General features: G+C 37.4%; 1 protein-coding gene across 4 annotated transcripts in view; it reads left to right on the top strand.

Annotated features, from left to right (window-relative positions):
* GREB1L (GREB1 like retinoic acid receptor coactivator) overlaps positions 1 to 17,008 on the top strand; it is a 232,024-nt gene that overhangs the window by 117,936 nt on the left and 97,080 nt on the right. For all 4 annotated transcript variants that reach the window (XR_009454134.1, XM_059706495.1, XM_059706496.1 and 1 more), the window contains 3 exons: positions 3,730 to 3,889; positions 4,095 to 4,292; positions 10,427 to 10,603. Coding sequence is in view for 3 of the 4 variants with exons in the window: in XM_059706495.1 (XP_059562478.1) it covers positions 3,733 to 3,889; positions 4,095 to 4,292; positions 10,427 to 10,603 (532 nt within the window). In the remaining variant the exon portion in view is untranslated. The remainder of the gene's footprint in view (positions 1 to 3,729; positions 3,890 to 4,094; positions 4,293 to 10,426; positions 10,604 to 17,008) is intronic.

Genomic DNA, 17,008 nt, shown 5'->3' with positions numbered 1-17,008 from the left:
CATTCTTTCCACGTTTATTATAGTTAGAATTCTTCATTTTTAAAAAACCCTCTTTCTCAATAATCAGGATTATTTGGTTACTTTAAGTACAGGAAGAGCAGAATGAATGCTTCGCTCTTTCCTTTGTCTTGTAGTAGGGTTCAAATAGGTGCTTTGTTTTTATTTGTTTTGTTTTCCAAAAGGAGTGCTCTCCTTTTCTCTTGAATATTAACATTAATGTGAGATTTTACATTTTAAATATGCTTTAGTCCATTGCATTGATTTTCTTTTATGTTGAGTTTCTCTAATGTTGGGCCTATGGGAGCACTTCATGTTGACTCCTGTGTCTTCTGACATGACCCATTAGTCCTTGACAGCCTCTTTGCTTTCAGGAACAAGATGTTCATGGTTCATCTTTTGTCTTTCCTGCCCCAGATCTGGAAATGGCCATATCTTCCAGGAACTTTGATTCTTTTCAATGGGAATGATATTGGGAAGTGCTTATTGTTATTGAATTGCCATTGTTTCTTGGACTTTTCAGTAGACAATGCTTGGGAATAAAAATTTGAAACCTTTTAAAAAGTAAATTATTACTTAATATATCCATCCCCATCTACCTGCTTCATAGCCTAACTAGCTGTTAAACCAGGCAACCTTAAAGTAGTATCCTAGATGCAGTTCTTTTTCTTTGAGCATGTACATGATTTTTTTTATTGATTGAGAGAAAGGCAGAGAGAGTAAGAGAAAAAGAGAGAGAGAGAAAGAAACATTGATTTGTTGTTCCACTTATTTACACATGCATTGGTTGATTCTTGTATGTGCTCTGACCTCAGATTGAACCTACAATCTTGGCATATCAGGACAATGCTCTAACAAACTGAGCTACCCGGCCAAGGACCATGAATTTTTTAGTGTTTTTCTTGTTCTTTCTTATCACTATGATGATCCTTTTAAGAGTACTTGAAAATATTGTTTATCTCCTCCAGATAGTTGTTATTAAAAGTTAACCTTTATGCCAGAACCGATTTGGCTCAGTGGATAGAGTGTTGGCCTGTGGACTCAAGGGTCCCGGGTTCGATTCCGGTAAAGGGCATGTACCTTGGTTGTGGACACATCCCCAGTGGGGAGTGTGCAGGAGGTGGCTGATCGGTGTTTCTCTCTCATCGATGTTTCTAACTTTCTATCCCTCTCCCTTCCTCTCTGTAGAAAATCAATAAAACATATTTTTTTTAAAAAAGTTAACCTTTACTAATAGCCCAAGTGCAGTACCTTAAAAATATTTTTATTTGGTCAAAAGAGAAACCTGTTGAGGGAGTACAGTTGAGTCAGTACAAGTATACCATAACTGGGGGAAATGGTTTGGAATATTATGCTAGAAGGCTGTAGTAGAAATTCCAACTCTTAATGAGAGGTTCTCATTCCAAGCACTGGAATGAATTTTATTTTCTCTGGAATCCTGAAGAACCAGAAAGGGGTGGAGGGGATGTTCACTTTGCAAATTCACTTGTTCTTACCGTCTTTTTAAATAAGAAGTCTATTTTTCAAAACTACAAAATAAACAAACAAGCAAAATAGAAACAGACTCATAGAGAACAGACTGACAGCTTTCAGAGGTGAGGGGATTTGTGGAACTGGGTGAAAAAGGTGAAGGGATTAAGAAGAAAACAAAACTCATACACACAAACAACAGCATGGTGATTACCAGAGGGAAAGGGGGATGGGGGAGGGTAGAGAAGAGTATAGGGGGATAAATGGTGATGGAAGGAGGCCTGACTTGAGGTGATCAACATGCAGTACAATATACAATTGACGTATTATAGAATTGTACGCCTGAAACCTATATAATTTTATTAATCAATGTTACCTCAACAAATTCAATGAAAAATAATAAAATAAAGAACAGCAAAAACAAAAACAACTACATGTTCAGCAATAGCATTGAATTATCAATGACAAGGATCAGAACTTCATACTAAGCACTAAAGAAGTCTGTGGTCAGTTCTATAGTTCTTCACATTATTACCATTTTTAACAAAGCCCAGTTATACTTTCATTTGGAATAAAGTTGGTCAGTTTCTTTCACTCTACCAAGTCTCTTCATGGTGAATTCTCTTTGTCTTCATCTGAGTATTGCTGATGCTCTTGAGGGATTATGTATGTCTTTTATGAGTCCTCACCCCTGGAACTTGGCTCTCTCTTCCTGCTGAGCCCAGATGCATACTCACTTTCCTTCTCAACCAGTCCTCCAGGGACTTCCTCTAGGAAGTCAATCCAAGTTGGAATTCCAGATAAAATTTAATATATCTCTCGCTCACTTTTCTGGGAAAAGTAGGGCTAAGATACTCTCAAAATTGCCTTTCTTGAAATGAGATTTACCCAAGTTGAGCCTATGTAGTACTATAGGAGTACAGGATTTATCATCACATGGCTAGATATCACCCTTACCAGTTGGGTGATAGTGGGCAAGTCAGTTGGCTTCTCCAAGCTTCAGTTTTTTAATCTATGAAGTGGGAAGAGGTCATCCATACTTCAGAACACTGAGAATTAAATAATCTTTATAAAGTGCTTAGTACACTGCCTAGCCCAACAGTTCTCAGACTTTTCATCTCAGAACCTTTATATACTCTAAAAAACTGAGTTTTATTTATGTAGATTATATTTATTAGAAATTAAAACTAAGAAATTATAAAATATTTTAATTAAAAAATAGTAAACCCAGGATGTATCAACATAAATAACAAATTTTATGAAAAGTAACTATTTCTTTTTTTAAAAGTTAGTAAGAAGAGTAGTCTATCTGCATTCAATTTGTTGCAATGTCATACATCATACAGCCTCTAAAAATTTACACAAACAAGAGAATGAGAGTGGAAAAGGCAAATAATCTCTTAGTAATAGTTTGAAAAGAGTTTTGACCTCATGAACCTCAAAAAGGGTCTCAGGGACCTTAGACCTTACTTTGAGAATTGTAACCAATAGCACATGAAAAATTGTAGTTATTATTGATATACATAGAAAATTTTGTAACTAGCAAGTTCTATACAAGTATTAGTGATGAGAATTAAAGACCATTACTTCAGAACTTCTTATTATAAACTCCTGAAGAGTCTCAAATAAGATTGTGATTCAGATGGAGCAAAAGACACAACAGTGTTTTTCAAATAAATGCTGGTAATGCATAAATGAGTCCTCTGAGTTTAAAAGGCTCAAATCTTGCTTTCAGAAATTTGTCAATTAAATATATCATCCTAAAGCTTTCATTTTTTTTTCCCCAGAGAAGAATCTTTCCTCCGAGGGTAATAAGATCTTAGTAGAGAAAGAAGTAGAGATTTACTCTGAACCACTGATAGAGTTGGTGTAGGGTTGTGGTAGCCACCAGTGTTAAGGTTGGAGGTGTGGCCCTTTGTCACCAGGTTGGGCTTCACAATTGACGGGTCAGTCTTGATTTACTGGTTGGAGAACTTGACGTAAGGCATTATTACTGCTTGATTCTCAGATACAAGATCCTTTAAAGTGGCTTTTGAAATGTGTTTGGACTGTAAAAACAAAAGGCAATGTGACCCGATAACAGATACTTTAAACAAATTGTAACAGAAATATATGTATAGTTCGTATAGTTCATATGTTAAGATATATGAATTAGTTTATATCAGCTGTATGTGTACTCTGCAGACATATGGTCCTCTAACTATATAATTTTCTCCTTTTTTCCTCTTTTTTTTTTGGGGGGGGGTGGTGGTGGTGGTGTAGACCATGGGGAATTCATATGCTGGGCAACTGAAATCTGCTCGATTTGAGGAAGCTCTCCACAATTCCATAGAAGCCTCTCTGAGATGTAGTAGTGTGGTACCACGGCCAATTTTTTCCCAGCTCTACTTGGACCCTGACCAACATCCATTCTCACCTGCAGGTAAGTTTCTCAATCGCATACATTCCTAGATTCCTTTTAAAAGAAGTGGGCCTTCCAAATTGGGGGCCTCTGAAATAAACTGGTTAATTGTTAGAAAATGCTAGTCTACCTGTCTTCAGACATCTTTCAGAACTATGAATTTTTCTTTTGATTATCTTTCCTCAACATCTTTTTATTAATTGGCTATGATTTATTTGCTTGCCAGATGTAAAACCCAAAGTGGAGGATCTGGATAAAGACTTGGTACACCGCTACACTCAAAATGGAAGCCTGGATTTTTCTAACAATCTAACAGTTAATGAAATGGAAGATGACGAAGATGATGAAGAAATGTCTGATTCAAATAGCCCACCAATTCCCTATTCACAAAAACCTGCCCCAGAAGGGTCTTGCACTACAGATGGTGGGTTTCACCTTTTTTTTTCTTTAATCCCTCTAATATTGCCTGACTAGTTTCCAATCATTAGATGTTGTGCTTAAGGCTAGAAACCAATAATTACAGAAAGGAATGAAGAATAATTATGCTCTTACATTATCTCCTGTGACTTCATAGCAGGTGTTATAAGAAAGGCAAGTATTATCACCCCATCTTATCGATGATGAAGAGACTAAGATTCACAGCAGTTGATGACTTTTTGAGATGGTATGTGACAATGGCAGTCTCAGGTCATGTTTTGCTAATACTCCAAGTACTTCCTGCAAGAATGGTACTACTTTAGGAAGTTTTTAGTGTTTTCTTTTCCTACTTCTTTCTTTTCTACCCACAAAACAATAACAGAGATAACAGATGATTTATATTTACCTTTTTCACTCATCCAGTATATTGTTATCTATAGAAAAGAAAAATGTATTTTGTCAACCACCTCTTCGACCACACTTTAAAAAAGAAAATCCTAGTCCTAATATTAAACATTTTCAGGACTTCATGGTTTTGGTGATGTCACAATTTAATTTATACCTTATTTTCTCCATTTTGTGATATACAATGCTGTTTTCTGATCTTCCTACCCTAATTAGTATGTGGGTTCTACTTTATCCATATTAGCCAAAGTATAACTTTTATATCCATACTGATTTGGACCAGAGGTGATTCTAAATTGTGAAAATCTTGGGGGTGGAAGGGAGGAGAAGATAAGGAGGGGTTAAAATTTGAGGACAGTCCCTCCACAAAGCTTGAAGTACAAATAATTTGGATAAACTAGATTCAAATATGCCAAGCCAGATGAATGAGTCTGCACTGTATGGATATTTTATTTTCTCCTTGAGTTCTCTCTATCTATATCTCTTCCTCTCCCCCTCCCTTTCTTCTCCCTCCCTCAATCCTTCTCTCTTATCTGATAAACTACCTAGGGGGATTTGGAAAACCTGAATAATCTTCCTTGTAGCTTATCTAGCCTGCTTCACCACAGGTGGTCTCTAGCAAATGAATACTACTGCTCTTGGAGTTGGGCCTGCTTCTGGCACATCATTCCTTATGTATTTATTGGCTTCCACATGATTGATTTCTTTTGCCGATACTTAATATATTAGCATACATATCAATTTATTCATTGATGTATTACAGGCCTTTAAACCTGTAGAGGTGTGGGAGGTGACTGGCATTTGGTTTCCACTTAACCTGTTTTATATACATTTTCATGCTTTTTATTTAATTAATGAGTCAACTCATATTTATCAAATAATAGCTAGAAGTGGAAATAGTGCTTAAAATATTGTTGGATTGACATCAAGAACCTTGTTCTATATAAGAGTTAAATGGAACCAGAGTAAAAGCTTTAGGGGATCATTGTGAAATATCAAATTTTAAACCAAAAATGGGGGGAAGGGTTCCCCTTTCTTTTTCCTGTGCCCTAGGTGTGTTTTTAGACTGCCTTTGAGCTATCTGGCTCCATTGATATTATATGTAACCATGTATGGAAAGCTGTTTATGACTCACCAAGATATAAACTCAGTGATCTAGCAGATAGCAAGTGATTCTGTGAAGCATAAGGGAAGAGTAATAGTTATTTTAAAGAGAATAGTTATTTCAAAGAGGATAGTTATCTTAGAGGCACATTTTTTCCTAACAAAAAAGGAACTATTTCACCTAAGCACAAGATTCATATTCTCAGACAACCCCAAAATACTAGCTACACTTAGATTCCATCAGCTACTTTGGTTTCTTATAATTAATTAACATCCATTATTTGTTTTTCCCCCTTTAATTCACCTGAGGTGACGTGGTCATTAAACACAAAAGGTATCGTTTGTAATTTGGTAATTCATAGCTCATCCATGGCTCTTTCAATTTGACTCATCTAAGGTAGTTCTAAGAGTCTTCTCACTCGGAGCCCTGAAATGTTCCTTATAAAAATGTCAGTAAAACAGGGCAATGTGATGCTGGACTTGCTTCAGTGGACCACCTTCCTGTCATGGGAAATCCTGTATTTACCTAAGGCTTAAGGAAGCTGAAGCTATTTTTAGAGGCAATTTAGATAAGCAGATACTTCACACCTGATGGGCTTCTGGGGGGTTACCATTCAGATGTAAATTTTGGTTGCTAATTTCTTATGTAAATTATTGGAATAGAGTAGTTTCCTACCCTGCTGGGAGGCAGTTGAGTGTCTAAAAGGGTGAAGAGCAACCAAATTTTAGGCCTCCAAATACTGCCTTGATTACTTTAGTTTGTATTTACAGCTGTTTCAGTAAACTTTTCCCTCCCCCATTTAGATTACTCTGTAACCTTCAAATTGGAGATAATTGGAGAATGCAAATTGGGTTCTGTGAAGTGAAAACCTTGGCTATTTTCTTAAGGAAATGCAGATGAAGTTTATAAAGAGGAGCCCTCTTACAATTTTTTTAAATTAATTTGCTGCAAGAGTCTTGGTTTTAGACAATGTTTTACTTTTATTCTCAGAAAATGAAACTACTTAGAGAGGCACATTTGTCAAATAAATTGTAATTTGTGTGCCCACCTCAATGATAGCTTATCTTTCTTGCCCATGCTTTCTCCAGGAGCCTCTAAAAGAAACATTAGATCTTTCTTTCGGGATTAGTTCAGAGATAATTCAAAATTATCCTACAGGGAGTAGTAAGGTTTCTTTTATTTTGTTTGAGATTTTAATTGAGCTTTAATATTGATCTTTATTAGGTCAATAATCTAATACATCTCTAACAGTGGGGAAATAGAACCACCTGTTACACCAGATATTTGAATCCCTGGGGGTTTGAAGATCATTTGTTGGGGAATGCTCTAACTGATACTCTTGAGGTTCTATATAGCTCTGATGGTCTAAAAAGGCTTGCAATAATTTGCAGATTGGTACAAATTGGTACAGGCTTATGGCTCTATCTAGTCCACTCTTCCTAATATAGAGTGACTCAAGGCTGTAGATGGCTGTATTACTACTCCTGGTGACAGAAACAACTCCCCAAGCATTCTGTTTGCCATCAATAGGCAATCGTGCCAGGCTAGCGTGGATCAGTAGTTAAGCATCAATCTATGAACCAGGAGATCAAGGTTCAATTCCGGTCAGAGCATATGCCTGGGTTGTGGGCTTGATCCTCACTGTGGTCCATACAAGAGGCAGCCGATCAATGGTTCACTCTCATCAGTGATGTTTCTATCTCCCCCTCTCTGAAATCAATAAACATTTATTTTAAAAAAATAGGCAGTTGTGATCCTTTCATCACTGAATTTGGGGAGATATTACTTTTGGAGCAAATCACAATAAAGGTGATACTTCTTAGGGAAAATATGTTTCTAGGTTTATTGTCTATATGTAAATTAATAAATCCTTTGATTAAAAATTTAGTGTTCCTTTTGGGACTTTAAAATGCCTCCAGATTTAGTATTTTAGAATTTGGTGGAAAAGACTATGTTCATCCCTCATAGTTTTAGCTCTGGATTATAACTGTTCTTAGTTTTTCTTTAGCTAAGTTGAATAGTACGCTTTTTATCTGTTTCCACATAGTAAACGTCCCATGTCTTATATCACTAAACTTTACTGGACTCATTATGTAACCTTGGGCAAGTTCCCTAACCTTTTTGAGCTTCAATTTCTTCATCTATGAAAAGGAGATAGTGGTACCTACCTACAGTTGTTGAGAGGGTTAAATAACATAATTTAAATAGTGATTAGCACTATACCTGACATAGGTTAAGTGCTCCATAAATTTTAGCTGCCATCAACATCATGATAATATCACCATCATTATTATCAATTTCCAATTTCCAGAGTTTAAAATAAACTGTGAGTCCTGTCCCTTATTGGGAGTGGGGGCAGCAGAATTTTTTTCAAGGGGTTTATGTATTCTTAGCCTCCAAAAATGTTTGTAAATTGAATAACTAATATGACTGAATATAAAAATGACTATTTTTCAAACAAATATAGATGATATTGTGAATGACAAAAGACAGATTCATTTAAAATTGTTAAAGAATTCACAAAAACTTTTTAAAATATATTTGTATTGATTTCAGAGAGGAAGGGAGAGGGAGAGAAAGATTGAAACATCAATGATGAGAGAGATCATTGATTGGCTGCCTCCTGCACGCCCCCTACTAGGGATCAAGCCTGAAACCCAGGCATGTGCCCTTGACCGGAATTGAACCTGAGACCCTTCAGTCCCGTAGACCGATGCTGTATTCACTGAGCCAAACCAGCTAGGGCACACAAAAACACTTTGATATTATTTTTCTCAATTTCCAAACATTAAAAGTTAAATCTGAAATTTTTTAATGTTTAAAAGGGATCTACACACTTGAGATAGTTGAACCCCATTGTCCTTATCAATTTAGTCTTTCTTCTGTTGACTTTTTTCAATTTTATTATGTCTGCTTTTGTGGTTTGATGATCCAGACCATATAGTAGCTTTATGCACCACAGCTTCATATAAAATTTGGATGTTGTTATCTTTTCATTTCTCATATACTAACTGATGGCATCCAATTGTTTGTTGGCATTTGATTAAATCATAATATTAATTGATGCTAGAAGAATTTTGCATGGTTCTTCTCCACTTTGTATTGGGCAGTGATGATAGAGGTCGCCTCAGGTTTGTGTGGAAAGAGTCCATTCTCCCTCTCCTATAACTCTCTCAAATAGCACTTATCATACTTTCATTCAGCCTAATTTGATTGCAAGTGACAGAAACCCAATTCAAACTAGCTTAGGAAGAATGAAGAGGTTATTGGAAGAATTCCAAAGCAAAAGATGTCATGACCAAACCATGGGAAAGGCAGATACAGCTGAGCTTCAGGGATCCAAACTCTGCCAGAACACGCACACCCCCCCCCCCACCACCACCACCACCACCACCACATCCCTCCTATCTTTGCTGACAGACTTCTCTCACAGAGCAAGGAACAGAGTTGCACAGAGCTAACCAAGCCATGCTTTCATGTTCAGAATTCTTAAGGAAAATGCTTTGATTGGCTTAGTGTATGTCAAGTGCCCATCCCTGCACTGATCAAGTATGGCCAGAAACGTGGGATGTTCCAGTGGCCCAGCTTGAGTCAGGTGTCAGCTCCAGATCAATCTAGAATGTCACAACTCTCCAGGGGAATCACATGATTAGAGTGCAGGGAGGATCATGTCCCTGAAGACTTGCAGATCAGTGATCTGTGACAGAAAATAGCGGTCCTCTGTAATATTGCTTTGTGATTATCAGTTCCTTATACAGTCTTCCAATTAGCTGTAATATGAGTTCTTTTTTTTTTTAAATCCTCACGCGAAAACATTTTTTCATTAATTTTTAGAGAGAGTGGAAGAGAGAGGAAAAGACAGAAATATTGATGTGAGGTAAACACATCAATTGGTTGCCTCCTGCACGTGCCCTAACTAGGGCCTGGGCTGGGGAGGAGCCTGCGACCGAGATACGGGCCCTTGACCGGAATCAAACCCGGGACCTTTCAGTCTGCAGGTCAACGCTTTATCCACTGAGCCAAACCGGCCAGGGATATAACATGAGTTCTTAGAGGAAGATATCTGTATCCCCAGGCCTAGTACAACATCAGTTGCAAATGATTTTTAATAAATCATGAACTACTGAATTACTGTAATGTGTTATCTTGTCATATCTTGTCATTTCATGTCATAACTTGTGAAAATAACCTAACAGTTCTGACTTCTAGTCCCTGCCTATTCGTTTCTGAGTCACCAAACTCGGAGCTTCAGTCTCCTTTACGTGAAACAGGGAGCATCTCTGTCCTTTGATTGTTCCTTTGTAAAAGTGAATTTGCATTGAGAGTTAAAATATTATATTGTGTGCACATAAAAATTACCTACATTTTTTCAAAGTTTGCTGTATCATTATCATATTTTTACTTATGGAAAAAAATACGAAAGTTGTCAGTGTTGGCTGCATCAGTCAGAATATCTCCTAATGTCTTTTCATCTCTATTCAGAGGGGCACATATAATAGATTTGTCTTCTCATTGGAGTACACAGACTTTAAGTTCTTAATAGTGATCCCCACAGGTAAACTTTACTCTCCAAATGGATTACAAAGCATTTTAACCTCCCTAAACATTTCTGTCTTTTTTCTGGTTTTCAGGTTTTTGTCAAGCAGGAAAGGATTTGCGTTTGGTATCTCTGTGTATGGAACAAATCGACATCCCAACAGGGTTCCTTCTGGTGGGGGCAAAGTCTCCCAATCTTCCTGAACACATCCTAGTGTGTGCTGTAGACAAACGATTTCTACCGGATGATCATGGGAAAAATGCACTTTTAGGTGAGTATTTCACACCTATAAAATTCCTTCCAAGCCATAATCGGTTTGGCTCAGTGGATAGAGCGTCGGCCTGCGGACTGAAAGGTCCCAGGTTTGATTCCGGTCAAGGGCATGTACCTTAGTTGTGGGCACATCACCAGTGGGGGGTGTGCAGGAGGCAGCTGATCGATGTTTCTCTCTCATCGATATTTCTGACTCTCCCTCTCCCTTCTTCTCTGTAAAAAATCAATAAAATATATTTTTAAAAAAATTCCTTCCAAGATGGAGTTAAAATACAAGTTTATTTTAAATTATCACTGAATTTTTTTAAAATTGCAGAATTAGTTGAGGAGTTTGGCAAAAGTAGGTTTATAGTTGTGAGTATGCAAAACAGTTTATTCTTGTATTATTATTTATTGTATTATTTTCCATATGAACAAATGTAAACATACTTTTACCCCACCTTATATAGTTTAGTGCAAGTATGAAACATTTTTCCTACTACTTAAAAGTTATTTGTTATTTTTTATTCATTCTCAAAACACCTGATGTCAGGTCCTCTCAATTATTCAGCTGTGGATTATCTACTTTGTAACTTACTTGTCGTTTTTCCATACCATCCATTATTTATAACTACCCTTGGTTGATGTGATTCTCATTTTATATTTAGCATTAGTTCACCCAACATAACTAGGAAAAAAATATATCCTATATAATAAAACCCTAATATGCAAATTGACCAAATGGTGGAATGACTGGTGGAACGACTGGTCGCTATGACGCACACTGACCACCAGGAGTGCCGTTCAGCCAGAAGCTGGCAAGCACAGTGGCGGTGGTAGGAGCCTCTCCCGCCTCCGCTGCAGGAGGGCATTAAGGAGCGAGGGGTCCCAGACTGCGAGAGGGCACAGGCCAGGCTGAGAGACCCTCCTCCCAGTGTATGAATTTTGTGCACCGGGCCTCTAGTATATATATAAAATAATGCAAACCTTTATCTCAAAATTGTTTTGCTTTCTGGTATGCTGTGCTTTACATCCATGTGACTATTTAGTAACTACCAAATTGTACTTCTTAATCCCTTCACCATTTTTACTCAGCCCTACAACAACCCCCTTCTTCCCCCTCCACCCCAATATGGCAAACCCTTAGTTTGTCCTCTGTATTTATCAGTCTGTTTCTGTTTTATTTATTTGTTCATTTTGTTCTTTAGATTCCACATATAAGTGAAATCATATGGTATTTGTCTTTCTCTTTCTGACTTATTTCACTTAGCACAGTACCCTCTAGGTCAGTGATGGTGAACCTTTTGAGCTCGGCGTGTCAGCATTTTGAAAAACCCTAACTTAACTCTGGTGCCGTGTCACATATAGAAATTTTTTGATATTTGCAACCATAGTAAAACAAAGACTTATATTTTTTATATTTATTTTATATATTTAAATGCCATTTAACAAAGAAAAATCAACCAAAAAAATGAGTTCGCGTGTCACCTCTGACAGGCGTGTCATAGGTTCGCCATCACTGCTCTAGGTCCATCCATGTTTCACAAATGGTAAGATTTCAGTCTTTTTTCATGGCCAAGTGATACTCCATTGGACATATATACCACATCTTTTTTATCCAATCATCTATTGATGGGTTGCTTCCATATCTTGGCTATTGTAAATAATGCTGCAGTAAACATAGAAGTGCACATATCTTTTTAAATTAGTGTTTTGGATTTCTTCAAATATTTACCCAGAAGTGGAATCACTGGGTCATACAGAAATTCCATTTTATTGTGTAGTTTATTTTTTGTTATTTTGTTACTTTGATTGTTGACATTATTACAGATGTCCCCCATTCCCCCTTTGCTCCCTACACCTAGACCCTGCCCTTTCCTCCGTCTGGCCCTAACCACATTTTTGTCTGTGTTCATGGGCTATGGATATATGTTCTTTGACTATTTTCTTCACCTTTCATCCTGTCTAACCCCCTTCCCTTACACATTTGTCAGACTGTACCATGTATGCATAACTCTGGTTCTATTTTGTTCATTAGATTACACATGTAAGTGAGATCATATGGTATTTATCTTTCTCTGACTGGCTTATTTCACTTAGTATTATAATCTCCAGGTCCACCCATGCTGTAGCAAAACCTAAGAGTCCCTTTTAATAGCCACATAGTATTCCATTGTGTAAATGTACCACAGCTTTTTTATCCACTCATCTATCAATGGGCACTTGGGCTGTTTCCAGATTTTGTCTATTGTAAATAGCTCTGCTATGAACATAGGGGTGCATATATTTTTTCTGATATATATATATTTTTAGGATATATTCCCAGAAGTGGGACCACTGGGTCAAAAGGCAGTTTTATTTTTGATTTTTTGAGGAAACTCCATACTGTTTTCCAAAGTGGCTGCACACCAGTATACATTCCCACCAACAGTGCACTAGGGTTCCTTTTTCTCTACATCCTCTCCAGCACTTGTTTTTTGATTTACTGATGGTAGCCTTTCTAGCAGATGTGAGGTGGTATGTCATTGTAGTTTTAATTAGCATCGCTTTGATGATTAGTGATGTTGAGCATTTTTTCTATTGGCTATCTCTATGTCCTCTTTGAGAGGTCCTTTGTTCATTTTTTAATTGGATTGTTTGTCTTCCTGGTGTTGAGTTGTGTATGTTCTTTATATATTTTGGAAATTAAACCCTTATCAGATGTACCATTGGCGAATATGTTCTCCCATACAGTGAGTTCCCTTTTCATTTTGATGATGGTTTCTTTTGTTGTGTAGAAGCTTTTTAGTTTGGTGTGGTTTCATTTGTTTATTTTTTTCTTTGTTTACCTTGCCCTAGGAGATATATCAACAAAAATATTGCTATGAGAGATGTCTGAGATTTTTGAGATTTTCTGCCTATATCTTCTAGGATTTTTATGGTTTCTTCTAGGATTTTTATGGTTTCATGACTTACATTTAAGTCATTTAAACATTTTGACTTTATTTTGTGTCTGGTGTAAGTTGGTGGTCTAGTTTCATTTTTTTCATGTACCTGTCCAATTTTCCCAGCACCATTTATTGATGAGACTGTATTCACTTCATTGTATACTCTTGCCTCCTTTGTCAAATATTAATTGACCATAGAGGCATGGATTGATTTCTGGGATCTCTGTTCTGTTCCATTGATCTATATGCCTATTCTTTGCCAGTACCAGGCTATTTTGATTACAGTGGCCTTGTAGTATAGTTTGATATCTGGTATCCAACTGTGTTCTATCTCAAGATTGCTGAGGCTATTTAGGTCTTTTTTGGTTCCATATAAATTTTTTAAATCCTTTTTTAGATCTGTGAAATATGCCATTAGTGTTTTAATAGGGATTTTACTGAATCTATAGATTGCTTTAGTATGGGTATTATAATGATATTAATCATTCTTCCAGTCTATGAGCATGGTATTTGCTTCCACTTATTTGTGTTTTCTTCAATTTCTTTCTTCAATGTCCTATAGGTTTTCGAGTACAGGTCTTTTACCTCCTTGGTTAAATTTATTCCTTGGTACCATTTTTGTTGTTGTTATTGCAATATTAAATGGGATTGCTTTCTTAGTTTCTCTTTCTGAAAGTTCATTATGGTGTATAGGTTTCTGGATTTTGAGTATATATCCTGCTACTTTCCCAAATTCATTTATTAGATCTAGTAGTTTTAGGGTGGAATCTTTAGGGTTTTTTATATATAATATTATGTGATCTGTGAATAATGACAGTTTTACTTCCTCCTTTCCAATTTGGATCCCTCTTATTTCTTCTTTTCTGATCACTGTGGCTAGAACTTCCAATATTATGTTGAATAAGAGTGGTGAAAGCAGACATCCCTCTCTTATTCCTGATCTTAAAGGAGACACTTAGTTTTTGACTATTAAGTATGATGTTGACTGTAGGTTTTTCACATATGGCTTTTATTATGTTGAGATATGGTCCATTTATTCCCACTTTGGTGAGAGTTTTTATCATAAATTAGTTTGGATTTTATTGAATGTTTTTTCTGCATCAATTGATATGATCATGAAATTTTTATCTTTCATTTTGTTTATGTGATGTATCACATTTATTGATTTGCAAATATTGTACCAGCCTTGCATCCCCGGAATAAATTCCACTTGATCATGGTATGTAATCTGTTTAATGTATTGCTGGATCTGATTAGTTAATATTTTCTTGAGAATTTCAGCATCAGGGATATTGGCCTATAATTTTCTTTCTTTGTAGTGTCTTTGTCTAGTTTTGGAATTAGGATAAGTTTGGCTTTGTAAAATGAGCTTGGGAGTATTCCCTCCTCTTCAATTTTTTTGGAGTAGTTTGAGGAGGATGGGTTTTAGGTCTTCTTTGAATGTTCGGTAAAATTTGCCTGTGAAGTCATCCGGTCCAGGACTTTTGTTTGCTGTGAGTTTTTTTTTAATTATTATTATTACTGCTTCAATTTCATTAGTTGTTAATTGGTCTATTTAGGTTTTGTGATTCTTCCTGATTGAGTTTCAGAATATTGTATGTTTCTAGGAATTTGTCTATTTCATCCAGGTTGTCCTATTTGTCGGCATATAGTTATTCGTACTAATTTATTCCTTCCTTTCTTTTATTGATTTCAGAGAGGAAGGGAGAGGGAGAGAGAGATAGAAACATCAATGATGAGAGAGAATCATTGATCGGCTGCCTCCTGCACGCCCCACACTGGGGACCAAGCCTGCAACCCGGGCATGTGCCCTTGACTAGAATTGAACCTGGGACCCTTCAGTCAATGTTCTATCCACTGAGCCAAACCAGCTAGAGCAAGTGTCATCAATCTTGTTTTATGTTTTCAAAGAATCAGCTCTTGGTTTCATTTGGAATTGTTTTTTTGTTTTTGTTTTTAGTTTCTGTCATTTGTTTTTGCTCTGATCTTTATTATTTTCTTACTCTGAGCTTCCCCAGTTCTTTCTCTAGTTGTGGAAGTTCCGTTTTTAACTTTTTAAGGATCCTCCATATGGTTTTCCATAATGGCTGCACAAATTTGCAGTGTTCCCTTTGTTTGTTGATTCATTGATGATAGCTTTTCTGCCAGGTGTGAGGTGATACCCCATTGTGGTTTTAATTTGCATTTCTTGGATAATTATTGATGTTGAGCATCTTTTCATATGTCTATTGGCCATTTGTATGCCTTCTTTGGAGAAATTCTAGTCAGATCCTCAGTCCATTTTTTAAGGGGATTGTTTGTTATTTGGGTGTTGAGTTATATGAGTTCTTTATAAATTTTGGATATTGACTCCTTATCAGATGTATCATTGGCGAATACACTCTCCCATTCATCACGTTCCTTTTATTTTGTTGATGATTTTCTTTGCCGTGCAAAAACTTTTTTTGTTTGATGTAGTCCCACAGGGTATACCAAGGCCATCTGCCATCTGCCTGATGCTGTGGATCTTTGTGGTGGGGTGGGGTCTCAGAGAGTCATCAGGGTAGAGCTAGTCAAGTTCACCAGGCTAATTCAGATTCAGATCTGGCTGTGTAGGGGGAAGGCTCAACATAGGAAAGATAGTGCTCATTCCATTAGCCCTCACTCTGATGCCGCACAACTCAGTTTCTCTCCTGGTTTGACTGGAGTTCCTTGAGTGTTTTTAAGGAAAGACTGCAACACAAGCCTAGGCTGGCTGCTACTGTATGAGCCTCTGGCAGTGAGTGAGTTGGGTGGGGTGCATCTTAGCATCTGTCAGGGTGGAGTAGTGGAGTTCACCAGCCTAATGCAGATGCAGCTTTGGCCATGCATTAGGAGGGCCCAACACAGGAAGAAAGGCAGCCATCTTTCTAGCCCTCACCCTGAAGCCACACACCTCAGTTTCTCCCTATATATTTCTGGAGCCCTTCCCCCTCAGCCACTGTCCCTCTGCTGAAACCCAGGGTAAGTGCCTGTGAACAAGAGTTTGTATACAGGCTCTTTGGGGGACACCTGGGTTTCCAGCAGCCTTCCATCTCGCTGGACAGACAAGTCTCTACTGATTTTCACAGTCAGATGTTATGTGGGCTCTTCTTTCCACACTAGTGTTTCAGGCTGGGGAGCTAGGCATGGAACTTAGACCCCTTGCTCTCCAGCGGGGAGCCTCTGCAGTTGAAATATCCCTCCAGATCTCAACCACCACACACATGTAGTGGGGCCAGTCTGTTTTGCATCCCTGCCCCTCCTACTAGGCTAGTGGCTGAGCATAGACCTATGAACCAGGAGGTCAAGGTTTGATTCCTGGTTAGGGCACATGACCAGGTTGCGGGCTCAACCAGGTTGCGGTGTGGGGTGTGCAGGAGATAGCCAATCAATGATTCTCTTTCATCATTAATATTTCTACTAGTATCTCTCTCTCCCTCTCCCTTCCTCTCTGAAATCTATTTTATATATCTATACACACACACACACACACACAC

This window comes from Myotis daubentonii, chromosome 8 (genome assembly GCF_963259705.1).
Source record: "Myotis daubentonii chromosome 8, mMyoDau2.1, whole genome shotgun sequence".
Taxonomy (NCBI): domain Eukaryota; kingdom Metazoa; phylum Chordata; class Mammalia; order Chiroptera; family Vespertilionidae; genus Myotis; species Myotis daubentonii.
The sequence above is the reverse complement of the archived record's forward strand: the minus strand, read 5'-3'. Positions and strand labels throughout refer to the sequence as shown.